At 42.9% G+C, this 14,845-nt stretch overlaps 1 protein-coding gene across 1 annotated transcript; it reads right to left on the bottom strand.

Moving 5' to 3' along the window:
• Nucleotides 1–155: 155 nt before the first annotated feature.
• On the bottom strand, nucleotides 156–13,337 carry LOC118121793 (serine-rich and transmembrane domain-containing protein 1). Its single transcript, XM_035177931.2, has 2 exons — nucleotides 12,959–13,337; nucleotides 156–1,390 (listed from the first exon to the last, which is right to left on the bottom strand). Exon 2 carries the CDS (start codon nucleotides 1,383–1,385, stop codon nucleotides 1,044–1,046), a length of 342 nt encoding a protein of 113 aa, XP_035033822.1. The 5' UTR covers nucleotides 1,386–1,390; nucleotides 12,959–13,337; the 3' UTR covers nucleotides 156–1,043.
• Between the last annotated feature and the right edge of the window lie 1,508 nt (nucleotides 13,338–14,845).

Below are 14,845 nucleotides of genomic sequence, written 5' to 3'. Positions count from 1 at the left end.
TGTCATTGGTCACATGTTTGTTTTCACCGATTAAGGTCTGAAATAATGTTTTTAAACTTCTGTGACAAAGATGAATGAACCTTTTTTTCCAATGATTTCATCTGAATGTGAAGAGTATTTTTTACCATGTCAAAAAAAAACAATATCTCACAGTATTTCTTTTTAAAATAATGTATTTTGAGCAGGAACAACCATCACTGTAGCGTTAAGCCTGGACTACACACATGGCTGACAGCTGCATGGAGCTCTCATGCACTATGGAGACTGCGATCAGATGCCACATGAGCTGACAGGCAGGAGAGGGTAATCCGTTCCGCTGGTAGACCTGTCTTTCAGGAGCCGAATTTAATCTTGTAGTTTCTGACACTTTTGACCCGGTCTGTCTGCACCTGCAGTCGGAGGCTGCCGTGCCCGTCAATACTCGACAACCTTCATTTCTCTCTCACCTTCACCGCGTCGTCCGTCTCCTTTGTGCAACATCTTCTCAACCAAACCTGGGGAAACATGAACCAATGTGGCATGTACACTCTTTTCAAGATATATTATCTTTTGCTTGGTACAAGTAAGATGAGTTACAGCATCTCTTATTGAAGCAAAATCATGCACGTCTGTACAAAGTGGTATTTTAATGCTGATTATTGCAGTGGAGTCGACTGGCATTATGAGACAAGCTGTACAAAGATTCACTTCATTTGTTCTATCGTAAATATGACAGGGACAGTACAAGAAATTACTTTTGCAAAAATGGATTAGGAAAGATAATAGTTCCTCTTTTTTCCTGCAGAGGGAAGGCAATTTTCAGCTTTGTCTCACCGTCCGTGAAATAAGGCTCAGTCCCGCTCACGCCTTGTGACTCACTGGACCATCAGGAGGAGAGAATATGCATGCATGGAAAGTAAAGCCATGCATGCATGGAGTAAAGTTTGTGTTTGTGTGTCACAGAGAAGAGTGAGGAGCTAGACCTTCATGTGTGTGCATGCTTGCATGTCTGAGCACACATGCACATGGACCTACACGCCCATATGTCTCCCCATCTCCCTCCCTCAGGTGGACAGTGAGGAGATGGTGGACCTCTGGGACGAGATGCTACAGATCTCCATGTTGGTGAAGGAGCTCCCCCCTTCGCTGCTGCAGTCGGGCACCGAGGAGGAGGAGGAGATGATGTTCTTCAGCCTGTGGAGGGAGATGATGAGCAGCGTGAGCAGGAACACCAGCAGGCCGAGGAAGAGCCACACGTACACGTACACGTTGCCCGGACGTCCCGGGGACGAGGCGGCGGCCGACGTGGAGACAGAGGTTGGAGAGAAACGCAGGAAGGTCCCGTTGTCTATTGGGGAGACTCCAGTGTCGTTGTGGTCCACCAGTGGGACGTCCATCCCAGACATCCTGGCTGAAAGAAAAAAGAGTGTCAACTTTATTGTGAAACACATTGAACTTCAACTTTAATTATTTAAAAGACCTTATAGGAGAAGTTTTCTTTTTTATGTTTCCAGGGATTTAGCTTCTCCCTCCAGTACACTTCAGCAGGGCGGCCGCTTGCTGACACAGGAGCTTTTAACTACATCCCCAGACAACCTCCAAACGGCCTTGGCTGAGAGGCAGGATGAGGAAGGATAAGGGACACAGAGAGCACTTTGCAATTCTGATTTAATACCAGCAATTTACTACAAGAGGCCGTGATTCAGAAATCAAATAATAATTGCAAATACTAACAATTTCCTCTAAAGCCCTCTTCAAGCACCAGATGGGAAGTTCAGGAAAATTAAGAAGAAGCTGATTGACTTAAAAATACTCAACTGTTATTGAACACAAATCTTTTATTTCATCGCCCTAAATGGTTAAAACGTTCCCATCTGTCATTTAGCAGTAAAATAAATATATGAAAATTTTACGAAATAAAGCAGAGGAGATTATACTTTCATTTTCCATATTTTTAATAGTTTTGTCCTTATAATTCTACATCTTGCTTATTGTGTTATGTGGCTGATACCTTGTTTCCCAGTTTTAGATCAATAAAGTAGATCTATCTATCTATCTATCTATCTATCTATCTATCTATCTATCTATCTATCTATCTATCCATCCATCCATCCATCCATCCATCCATCCATCTATCTATCTATCTATCAATCTATCTATCTATCTATTTATCCAAAAGATATTTGCTGCAGAGAAAAATCTCTCAGCACAATCAATATGTTGGGTTATGTAATAATTTATTCAATCTGTATGAAATAATCTTCATCATATAATATCAGTAAATGTTCCTAAAGGTATTTCTGCAATAAAAATAAAGATTCTTGGATGTACTGGGATCAGAATTGTCAATTGATCACTAAGTATAATGCATACAAATTAATTTCTGATTACAAAAGATCCAATGGAATAGTTGTGGTCATCCAAAATGATTTTTCCATGGCTGTAGTGTATTTGTAAAGTCGAGGAGCTTATTTGATTGAGGGCCCGACACTTGACCGTCCTGTATGAGCAGTAACAGCAGGGGGAGTACTTGCCTCATCGACTGCCCGCCAGGCCTTTGGCGCCTGGAGCTGGGTCTGCTCATAAGAGAGCTTCCTTATCTGATGAAATTAAACTCCTCATAATCAGCTTTCACAAAGACGGCTGAGAGCCAACCCCTCCTCCGCCGCACGCTAATACTGCTAATAACGCTCCAGTGCAAATGACTGCAGAACCCAGATAGGAGCTGATGAGTCTGAGTGTTGAGGATGAGAGAAGTGTGTGTGTGTGTGTGTGTGTGTGTGAGAGAGAGAGAGAGAGAGAGAGAGAGAGAGAGAGAGAGAGACAGACAGACAGACAGGAGGAGAGGGAGAGCGAGGCTCCTCTGTTATTTAGGTTAGGGCCTCGTGTCTTCACTTGATCTATGACAGCGGAGACAGACACTTCAAAGGCAGGAATAATTGACCATGACCAGAATGAAAGCAAGAGGTCACACACACACACACACACACACACACACACACACACACACACACTTCTCTCTTATCTGCCAGCTTCTTCCTCTCCACTTCATGGTTATTAATTTCCCAAAGCACATGTGTGCCTGGCCACACGTTATATTCATATAGGACTTGAGTAAACAGAAAAGGCCCAACACCCCCTGTTTAATCAAGATCCATGAGGTGTTCCCTGGGAAACTGGGAAAATTCCAAGTTGTGGAAATCCATTCAGTGGTTTTTATGTGAGCTTGCAATCAAACAAACGCACAAACCAATCAACAAACTAGAATGGCACCTAGTGGAGTTTATACCTCTGCCAATGCCCAACAGTCTCCTTTGGTTCAGTGCGCACCAAATTTCCCTCACTCATAAATATCAGTCCTCGAAATACATTTGTTTCACCAAGATCCATGAACGATTCCCTGGAAAATCTGTGAAAATGTAAAAATATTTCACAATGTTAAAGAAAACATACAGCTGTATGTTATTATATCTTAGGATAATACTAATAATAACTAATAAACAAACCTACAAACAAATGGACAGGGGTGAAAACATCCATAATAACTGCATGTGGGGAACTTAGGGACGTAACCAGACCATTTCTTGTACAACCAACAGGGAGATACAGCGAGAATTTAAGATTTAGAAAACATTAAAAGCATTTTAAACATAAAATTTTTTATGGCACTGACACTGAAGTGTTTGTGTGTCTGTGCTCTCACAGAGATGATGTCACATTGGATAATGAGCTATGTTTCCTTATATTGGACGTAAATATGATTAATGTTTTTGCAACAGTTCCTCCTGTGAACAGTCCGATTGGGTAGAAACCATAGACTGTGTATGAAGAGGGAGAAACACTGTGTAAAACACTGCAGGAGGTAAAGGGGACAGAAACCTGCAGGTGTCCTCAAGTGGTTCTTCTTATGTGTCTCATTGTCCACGTCATCAGTGGCAGCAGCTGCAGCAGCGGAAGTGACGCATCAGCTTCAAGGTAGGCAGCTTCAAAACATTTAGCACTAAATGTCGGAGTTTAACTGAGTCCAATCTGAACGGAAATACACGACACACACATTTTTAGATTCACCGTGACTTATATGGTCCGAGGATAAGAAAGTGCGCAAATAAACCTCCATCACCCGCTTGGAAAGTGTAGAGGAAACACGCATCTTCTAATTCCAGAACCTGATCAAGAATCATTTGTATGTTTTTTTCAGTATCACAGCGATTCATTAAAAGTTATCAGTATGTTTGATGTATGTAGCAAACAGTAATAGCAAGTAGGTAATTCGGCGTAGATAATTATTCAAAACATGAAGAACTGAAGGGCAAAGAACGGGAATCAAAAGTTTTGAGTGACCTGTAATTGTAAAACATAATATTTTAAAATAAAAAGGAAACAAGATTTTCCCTTTTATTTTCTTTAAAGTTACTTTTCACCTATTAATGATTTATTCAAGATCATATTTATTATGAGCAATTTGTGAGCGATACAATAACAAGCAGCTGATTTAGTCTTTTGTGAGATATATGAGCATATTGAGGGTTATTCTCTACAAGTATACTTCATATTATGTTCAAAAACCAAACTCTGATATTTCTTCATATGTTTGTACCGGACATAAATCTCAAATTTCGTTTATTATGGTCCTAACAAGTCTTAAATTGAACGTATTTAAACCTGCACAAACCCTGTAACAGTTATGTTTGTGTTGCACCAGTGTTTCATTCTGAGTCTGACTTGTCAGTGCTGCTCCAAAACTTTTCTTAATCTGCCATTGTGTAAAATGGCTTTTGAAGTTTAAGCCAGCCGCTCTTGTCCCCTAACTCGTTTTCTTCATCTCCATTTATTCCCTCTCTTTTATTCTCTTTTTCCCTCCTCCTCCTCCTCCTCCTCCTCCTCCTCCTCCTCCTCCTCCTCCCTGTTTGTCTGGATGGTGAAGTCGACAAGATCTTTGCTCTCTGTTTAATTTGCAGCCTGCTTTACCTTCAGGGAGATACACAGCCTAATGAGGAGCGATGAATGATGGCCGCACTCTTCTTCTGTTGTGGCATGCTCTCTTCCCCCAACTGTGTTTTCTTTATCAAATACTCCCATGATGCTCCTCGCAGGCCAATGAAAAGCTCTCTTGTCTCTTTCTCTCCTCCAATTTTTCCAAATGGATGTATTGATACTGCGTGTCGCCTTACCCCCCCTCATCAAATTTCATCCCTGAAATGTTTTGATAATCTGGATTTTGGTATTTTAACAACAATTTCTATGAGAGTTTAAATGCAGATGTTAAAAAAGGTCTATCTTTAATTTTTAATGTGAAACCCAACCTCAATTTTACTCCCCCACCTCCTCACACGCTCTACATGTCTCCACCTCTATCTGCCTCCGCTCCTCCATCCCCCCGTCTTACACCCACTGTCCTCCTCTTGTCTCTCCCTCATCTTTTCTGCTCCGTGCAGGTTGCTGACGGTAATGATTTGTTGTTTTGAAATCTGTGATGAAGCTCGTTCATTGTGCGCAGAAGTGGCTGATAATTGTGCTTAATGATGCTTTTTGTATCCAGGCAACGTGGTGCATTCAGTTATTTTTCAAGCTAATCTACTTTGAGAGGGCAGGCCACGCCGTCCTGCTGAGGCTGTAGAGGTCACATACATACACACTCGCCTACGTATAATGAACAGGGTAATGCAGAGAACACCACGAGCAAATTGGGAAAATGATGCATCTTTATTGAGGAAAATTATATAAATGGCTTGACTTTTTTTAACCGAATATTTTATTCTTGTGTCTTAAAGGTCATTAATCTTCTGCTATCTGAGTTTCCTGCCCTAGCAACACGGCCACATTCGCACTCTCTAGAGAAGGATTCAATAAAAAAATATGAACATTTATTTAAATGATCCATCATCGATTCTTAACATCCTGACATTGATCTTTGCATCTACAACTTTTTCTCAATAAAAATCTGCACTAAATGTTATGTACACGCAGTTGTTCTTTGTTGGAGATTTGAATGGTGTACAAACTGAGTTTTAAAAATGTATATAAAATACGATAGCCTTAACATGACAGTCTTGTAAAACGTGACTGCGAATTGTCCAACTTTTTAAAAACTTGCTGAAATTGACCCCGCATGAAGAGATAATGTCTCTAGCTATGAGACGTGAGGCGGTGGAGGTGGAGTGACCAGTGTGTGGACTGCTAACACTGTCTAACCCGCAGCTATCAACACAAACTACAGATTAATCAGTGGGCGGACTGTCTGTCCTGCCTGTGCTCAAAGTGGTCATTACACTGTGCTTCAAACTGTCATTACTGCTACTGACTGTCCATGTGTAGCAATTACTTTTAAAAATAGGCACAATGATAATACCCTTATAAGTGGTCCGGGTTTCTTATTCTTCTTGCTCAATGCATGCACACGAAATCAAAAAATATAGATTTATCATGTTTCAAGTGTGAATGTGTTTTCACTTTAGCCTATAATGTGCATAATTTTATATTTAAGGAAACATCACTGTTGCCTACATGGTGATTGTAATAGATAAAGCCTGAGAACCACATAACCAACATTAATATTTATTTAATGTAACCACATCATCGAACCTCTAACAACCAAATTTCACACCCTCATAGGTATCAGTCTCCTAAACTGTTTTCATCTAGTTCCAAGAATGATTCCCAGAGAAATCGGTGAAAATGTCAAAAAACCCACCCTATCTTGCTAGTCCTAGATCCGCTGCTTGATGTGAATCTGCACCAAACTTAAATGGGTTCTTCCCTGATCCCTACCGCTTCCTTCCACCAGGTTTTGTGTTAATAAATCCAGTAGTTTCTGTGTAATCTTGTTCACAAACAAACTATAAGTACTTAATAACAAAAAAACGGACAGAGGTGAAAACATAACCACGTTTGCAGAGGTAACCAGTCAAAAATACATTACAGTTTACATTCAGACATTCACCTTGGGCTTCTTCTTTTTGGTGTTTTGTGTATTTCCCATGGACTTCAACATGTGGACTGGAGGAATTGACCCAACAACCTTGCGATTAGTGGACCGACCCACTCTCCCCCCTAAACCGCATGAATTGAATCAGAATCCGGAGATTAGAGCTGTGTTGTTTTCTCTTGTTTGAAAAAGGTGTTTGCTCTTTGTCGTGTTGAAGGTTTCGAGCCTGTTTCACCTCTGACCACATTATCCCCATCTAACTTCTACTTTAATATCACTGAAGCCAGGTGAGGATTTTCATAGTGTTGAGTTGTTATTTGTGTGATCTTCTGTTGTGAGGCTGTTTATTTCTGTGACTTTGCTTGGTCTTGAGTTTTTTCTCCAACATGTCCTTTTGACTGTTGGTCCTTGAGGTGTTAAGGGACATAGCATGCCCATTTTACCACAAGTTGATATGGTTCCTTGGGGTCTTAATGAAATGTCTGTAACATACTTTGGTCAAAATACCACAAGGATCATATAAAACAGCACCCTTTACCCTGTATAAAACAGCCCTCCACCGAGTGACCTGTTTTGAGTGCCTGTTCCTTTAAATGCTAATGAGCCAGCTCCCTCCCTCTCCCCCATGATTTTAAACGATATAAATTACATATTTTATATGATATAAATTATCAAATATGCATCCCATACTTTGTATTCCCTTGTTGTCCTGGAGTTTTAATTTTCCCAATCACATAATTAAATGTCCCCTCTGCCCATCCACACAAGCACACAAGCAGACAGACAGAGAGAGAAAGAGAGGTGGGGGCTAGAAGACCATCATTTACCCCGAACCCTGACATTCAACGGTACAACAACAGCGGAGAAAGTAGAATCGCGGGCTGACCTTATATGTACAGTCTAGGGGCTGACCAGCGGAGAAATGTGCTGGAACAGCCAGGCGGCTGCGTGCTGGAGAACGGCGCTGCGCTGCCAGCGCGCTTCCGTGTACCCGGCGAACTACTGTAACCCGCAGAACTACTGTAACCCGGCGGAACTACTGTAACCCGGCAGTAGAGCTGAACACTGGAAGTCTTCCACAGCTGGCAGTGTGGAAGACCGCGCGAGGCAGCGCAGCGGTTCTCCAGCGCGCCGCCTGGCTGTTCACACGGACGAGCATTTCCTGGTCAGCCCCATAGACTGTACATAAGGTCAGCCCGCGATTCTGCTTTCTCCGCTTGTTGTTGTACCCGTTGAATGTCGTTCGGGGTTACAGTAGCGGAACACTGGAAGTCTTCCACACTGCTGTGTGTGGCGCTGACACAAATTCCAGCTCACGCACGGAGGCGAGCGGCCCCCGAGCAGCTGCTGCAGCCTCCCAGTCCCAACGATCCAGACAAATGCCACATGAGTGAATCGCGGCTGACCAGCGGAGAAATGCTCGTCCGGAACAGCCGGCTGCTTGGAAGGCGCTGCGCTGCCTCCGTGTAAACGGAAGTAACGAGTGTGGGGACGGTTGGGGGACGGTGGGGGGCCAAGACCATGTGGAGACTTCCAGTTCCTTGTTACGACACAATACCCAGGAAGCGCAATCGAGTCGCCAAGCATGACGTTTCTGACTTAGAGGAACTATAACAAACGCGCAGTGTTTTTCCCAGAGTTTTGGGTTGGTAGACATGCCAGATACCCACATTAACCTGTAGAAGCACTAACAAAGTGGAATTTGCATGTATTCCCTTTAAATCCATCCAGCTGATCCTTGTCTCCCTGCTGCTTCACTTCTCATCCCTCATTCCTGCCCCGACTCTGTTCTCTTATCAGCATTTCTTTTTCTGAGAGCAGGAAACACAAATCGTGCCACCTCTTTTTTTTTTTTTATCTCTCTCCCGCTAATCTGTAATCTCATTTGTTCTCAAATTTCTGTAACAAGAGCCTGGCTGAATTTCAGCTTTTTAGCTTTTAGCTGTTTTATCAGCTTGACACTTTGTGACTTTTAATAAGAATAGCTTTTAAGCAAGAACATTCCTGAGAGTTTAAAGTTATTTTTTGGCAATTCTCCTGTATTGATAGGATAGTAAGTATGAATAGTATACTTTATATTAGTAACCATAGGCTAACCTCCTCCAGTGTCGCCATGTTTTTAACGTTACAGAATTTATTCGGTCTGACTTCTGTGGTGGTCTCCCAATACTCCAGTAACATGCAAGGTAGAGGCATAGTACATAGAAAGTACGTGAATGATCCTCTCATAACTGTTGGTTGTCTAAGTGAACGCGTGGCTAAAAAACGATTATTTCTCTGGCTCATTGAATCATTCAGCAGAAACTCTTAAAGTTGAGCTTGCTTCAGTTAAAAGGTTAAATTCAAACAATGTTCTTGCCGTCATTGTCCAATTGACAGAGGAAATAAATCTCGCCTGGTCTCAGCGGCTCCTCCACTCGCCCTCTGAGCAGATGAGGCCTTTTGAAAGCATGAAAGGCCGCTCTGTCGGACCGCCGCAGCAGAATAATGGAAGGTGGCAGTGGCTGCTGCTCTCAGAGGTAAAGGGTAATGACCTGACTGGTCTTCAAGAGCCATTCATTGAGACTGGGCATCACCTGAGTCTGGAGTTATTCTACTTTCCTTTGACTTGAACATCTCTGCTCTTGTTTAACAACTTAAAGTGTCTGCTCCTCTGTGGCCAGCCAGGTCCATGTAGAGTTCAGGTGTTTGAGGCTGTTCTTCCTTTTCAGTCTCCTCGTTCTCCTGTTCCCTCCCGACTCCACTCTCACAGCCTGCAGCTTCTCCATGAGATCTCACTGAAGTGCGCTTGCTTTTCATTCTCATCTATGACTTATTTTTACCTCTGTCAGCAGCTTTTAAAACATTCTTTGTAGCCTTGGTTATCTACTACACATTCTTCAAACCAGGCTGTCTTCAGTGAATTTCTCTGTAGCTGTGTCTCCATTCAGGGGCTGCATCCTTCAGAGCCTACATTTAACGAAAGCTCCTTCCAATGCGACCAACAAGTGTGTCCTTCCATCCCAGAGAAACAAAGGCTCCAAGGGTGGATCCTTCCTGGCCCAACCTATCCCAGGATTCATTGCTCTTAAGTGACAAACTGGTTTTCAAAGAGGTAATGGTGCCAGCAAGCAACAAGATGTTTACGCTTCAACTCAATTGATCAGCTAACGGCTACACATAACAAAACAAGGGGCTATAAAACTTTCTTGTCGTGTCCAACCTGAGCTCTTTATGGGCAACAGCAGTAAGGTCGGGACGAGCTTAGTAATTCTGAACAAAAGCCTCTATAGACCAGACTGTCTCATTTCGGTTCTGCCTTCACAGTCTGCCCACAAGGGAGGTGGTCTTCTTGGGCTGGGTACACTGCGTCCTTTGAAGGATGCAGCCCCTGAATTGAGTTCCGCAGCTTTCTTCTGTTTCTGCTCATTCGACTCTCAAAGCCCCTTTTTGTCCCGATCAAACTCTTTCTTGAGCGTCGCGATCTCTGCAACTCGCTCCTCCGACAATCTCATCTCATCCTGTGCACGTTCAGCCAGACTCCCCCTGAGACTTTGTGACGCGTCGCTTCCTCTGCTCCACTTTCTCAATCTGCTCCTCACCCTCTTTCGTTTTTCTCATCATCTCCTTATAATCTTTTCACTGTGCTGTGTATAATGTGCCCAGTTTGTTTTATCTAATTTGTCCTATTGACATGAATATTCAGTGCTCATGGTGTTTTATTACACATTAAAATAGAAGATTTTCTGTTTCCATTGATAAAATGTATCACAAGGAATACAGCTTAATTATTTTCAACACTTGTTATTAACACTTTGTCCACTCGGGGCCAAACATAGTCCGTCATAAACTCGTTACAGTTTCCAATTAAACCTTCAGCTCTCTTTTGATGACAGAAAATAGCCCTGGCAATTACTGGGAATTTTTACAGTCCGTGCATGCAGCTTATGCAAATATTTACTGAAACCCAAACTTCTGAGAGAGAGAGAGAGATTCTGTTGTCTGTTCAGTTCACAGCTCTTCGCTTCATGAATAATGGAGAAGATCCATGTGTGGCAAAATGTCATGGCATTTGGACCATATTCTTTGTGTGTGTGTGTGTGTGTGTGTGTGTGTGTGTGTGTGTGTGTGTGTGTGTGTGTGTGTGTGTGTGTGTGTGTGTGTGTGTGTGTGTGTGTGTGTGTGTGTGCGTGCACTTTCTCATACTATATTCAAACCACATGCTCAAACTAAGACAAGCGGAGCCTGTAGCAGATATACAAGTGATATTCAATTCTCATGCATGCGCATATGTAAAAAATGTAAAAAAAGATTTGTCTCACACACACACACACGTGCACATGCTTAGTTCAAGCAGCAGATTGCCAGGAGATAACAGCGTAGCCTGAATTTCAAACATGTTACATTTCTCATATTCTGAGCCAGATCAGCTGAGAACAGACCTGAGGCTAAACCACATGAATTCCAAATCGCCTCAGCAGGCCTAAATACCACAGATAACCCATAGAGAGGTCAGAGATAATCAGGAATGATGAAAGTACCTGATGTTTCGCTATCTGCCTGAAACACACTTTTGTGCTATTTCTCCCCCAGTTTGGTTTGTTTCAGTTTTAGGCTCGACGTGATGTCTTTGGCTGTGTGTAAATATGAATATTAAACGTTAGGAAACAGAGGTGGAATCTTAATGAGCTTACAAAACAATAAACTGATTGTTTTTATTCATCATGTTTACATTTGAATGGAAAATCCCACAGCGCACCTGAGTGCCCTCAAAGCAACTGCAAGGGTAGAACACGGCCGTTCAATCGTCGTCTGACTCGCTCAGATATTAAATGCATGAAAAGGGAAGATTTCCAAAATTAGTGAAAGAGCGGCAACAGGGGTTAAAACCAGAGATCGTTATGAATAGTTCGTATTGGACATTTTTTTTGGTCAGTGGCCAGTGTAGATAATGAGCTCATATTGTGTGTGTGTGTGTGTGTGTGTGTGTGTGTGTGTGTGTGTGTGTGTGTGTGTGTGTGTGTGTGTGTGTGTGTGTGTGTGTGTGTGTGTTTTTGTCACCTCACCCCTGTGGTGAAGTGTATTCTTGCACCTCGTTCTGATATCTGTTAATTACTCCTGATATTTCTGAGTTGCCAATAAATCCGATATTGAATCGCGTTTTGGACTCTTGTTCTCGGAAGGGGGTGAATAATGAATCTGAATATTATTCAAATCGCAATATGGCCCAAGTGCATTATTCAAATCGCAATATGGCCCAAGTGCAAAATCCAAATCGCAGGAGCTGCAGTTCTTTTGATAAAGGTTGGACGTGTCACAACACACCATGGTGGATGAGGCGGTGTGGTGCTGCAGACATGCCCCCGGCCTACAAATCATGTTATCAGGACTTCAGGGAACAGGCATGTTCTCTGCAGACCTCAGCAAAAATCCCACCATTATCATTTCCAGAGAAAATTAGATGAAAAAAATCTCAATTCCCTCTGAAAATTGTGACTTTTCATTGCATGTCCCTCAGCTCTTGTGTCCATCATGATGACCAGGGCTAGTCACACTTTATCTTAAGCACAAACAGACCTGCTCTTGTTCTCATTGGGACATTTGTATGCCCCCCTCTCTTCGTCTCTTCGTCTCTCAGTCACTCATCACTCACTCCTTCCCTCTTTTTCTCAACTGCCACCTTTTGAAGCCAGCTCCTTTGCAAAGTTGCTGAATTTAAGTATACAGATGGATAACCCCCTATCCTTGTTAACTGCACACCTCAGCTGCTGATATGTCTCGGAGCATTTATACATTTTCTCCTCCTTCCTTTGTTACTATTTCATCTTTGCTTTTACTGTACCCGTCTTCCCTTTGTTTTCTCGCGACAGCTCTGCAGGCAGTGAAAAATCGCTGAATAAAGTTTCTGCCATCTGAATGGAGACTGATTATTTAAGCTTTTTTTTTGTATTCGGCAGGAATCCCCCCCGTCCTCTAACAGATCAGATTAATACCGTTGTTAACTCATTTCATAAAAAGCTGTCTGAAGCATCAGCTACATATGTGAAATCGTTTTTTTAAAAAAGAGCTACACACCTTTTTTCTTTTGTTCACGTCGTGCAGAAATCCATCCCGTTGTGTTTGGTCTTTCAGCCGAGCAAAACGGATCTGTTGCCCCGAGATCTTCTCTGTGAGCCTCTCTCCCTCCCTCCCTCTTTCTCTCTCTCTCCCTCCCTCTTTCTCTCTCTCCCCCTCTCTCTCTCTCTTTCTCTCTCTGTTTCTGTCATTCAATGTGACACACACACACACACTAACTACCGCACACACTCACAGACACACAACACTTCAGCAGGAGAAGACAATGTCAGACCCTTTCTGTGAGCAGGCTCTCATTCAGAAAGGGAACAGACAGCGCCTGCAACTGAGCGGCTGCAACTAATGAATGACACTGATGTTTTTTTCCATAGTAGAGAAGTGGTGAAGAGGAGAGAAGAGAGGGAGTAGTGCTCCCTCTAATCCCATCCCCTCCCTCTCTCTCTCTCTTTCTCTATGTGTGTGTGTGTGTGTGTGTGTGTGACTCAGTCCGTCTCCACCCTCCCACTTTTGTCGTCACCTTTGAATAACGATCACATCAACAGGCAAATCTGCTCCTCTGTGTGTTTTTGGTTTTTGTCTCGTTCTAACTGAGCAAACACTCGACACAGTGAGGCCGTTCAATAACTAGTCGAGTTAGAGGGCAGACAAATCCAAAGCAGGTCATGCAGGTCGATAAAGGGTTCAATTAAATTGATCAATAAATCAGTGTCTGTCATCACTCCCCTCCTTCCTTCCCTCACACACACACACACACACACACACACGATTGAGCCATTTCTCATATTTGTGTGTGTGGTACAGCCTCGCTCTCTGCTGTCAGCAACCTGCGTCAGTAGACAGTATCCAGCGGTGAGCAATATAACCATCTGCCGACTGAACTGTTCGGATGAGACCGTCAGATCGACCCTTTTGTAAGAAAAGTTTAACCCCCCTCAGTGTCTCACCGCTGCTCTCCATGACTCCCTTCATCTTCAAGCTCTTATCTTTTCTTTTACTTTGCCTCTCTTCCTCTTCCTCCTCTTATCCCTCCTCTAAACAGTATCTCTGTAAAAAGCGGCTGAGCAAACCTGCTCTCTAGAACTGCAAAGATTTCAATTCGGAGACGAGCATATGCTGAAAGAAATCACTCACTTAAATACTTGAGGTGGATAAAAAGATATTCATCAATAATCGATAAACAAAGATGATCCAATTCTCTAAAGCTAAACTGTTCAGCACTGGATGACTCAACACATACAGACTCCTTATGAAAGGGCCAGTTCCAGCAAATAATTTAAAGAAACTCACTCACCCGAAGCAGGATGAAGCCATGAGGATTTACTGTAGTGTATTTGGACAGATTTTGAAAAATGCATCTGCAGTTTCTGCCTCCAACGCAGCACGATGGAGGTTGGATTGTTTGTGGTGCTGGCAGCATTGATGATATTTTAAAGAAGACAGCTTCTCTGTGAAGCTCAAGTTCAAATGAGCAGTAATCACCAAGCTGAGGCTGATGATGTATACCAAAGGTATTTGGTCCATTTGCCCAAAGTCCATCCATCCATTATCTATACACGAGGGGTCTGGAGGGGAGGGTACCCCCTGGACAGGTTTCTAGGACTGACACATGGAGATAAACAACCACTCACACCTATGTACCATTAACCTGCATGTCTTTGGACTGTGGAGGAAGCTGTAGAAAACCAATGCAGGCTCGGTGAGAACATGCAAACTCCACATAGAAAGGCCCTGGCCACACATAGACTGTATTTGGTTTTAATAAGTCATTCGATGCTTTAAAAATGAGGTGAAACGTAACGATTTAGAGCTGAGACTGACTCGCGATTGGCAGAGCACAACTTCATCCAACTATGACTACGTGGACACCGAGCAAGATGGCTGCCTTCA

The sequence above is a fragment of the Hippoglossus stenolepis genome, chromosome 15, assembly GCF_022539355.2.
Source record: "Hippoglossus stenolepis isolate QCI-W04-F060 chromosome 15, HSTE1.2, whole genome shotgun sequence".
In the NCBI taxonomy this organism is placed as follows: Eukaryota; Metazoa; Chordata; class Actinopteri; order Pleuronectiformes; family Pleuronectidae; genus Hippoglossus; species Hippoglossus stenolepis.
The sequence above is the reverse complement of the archived record's forward strand: the minus strand, read 5'-3'. Positions and strand labels throughout refer to the sequence as shown.

Excerpts from the sequence above, each read along its gene's own strand:
- LOC118121793 (XM_035177931.2), bottom strand. The coding sequence starts at position 1,385 with ATGTCTGGGATGGACGTCCCACTGGTGGACCACAACGACACTGGAGTC.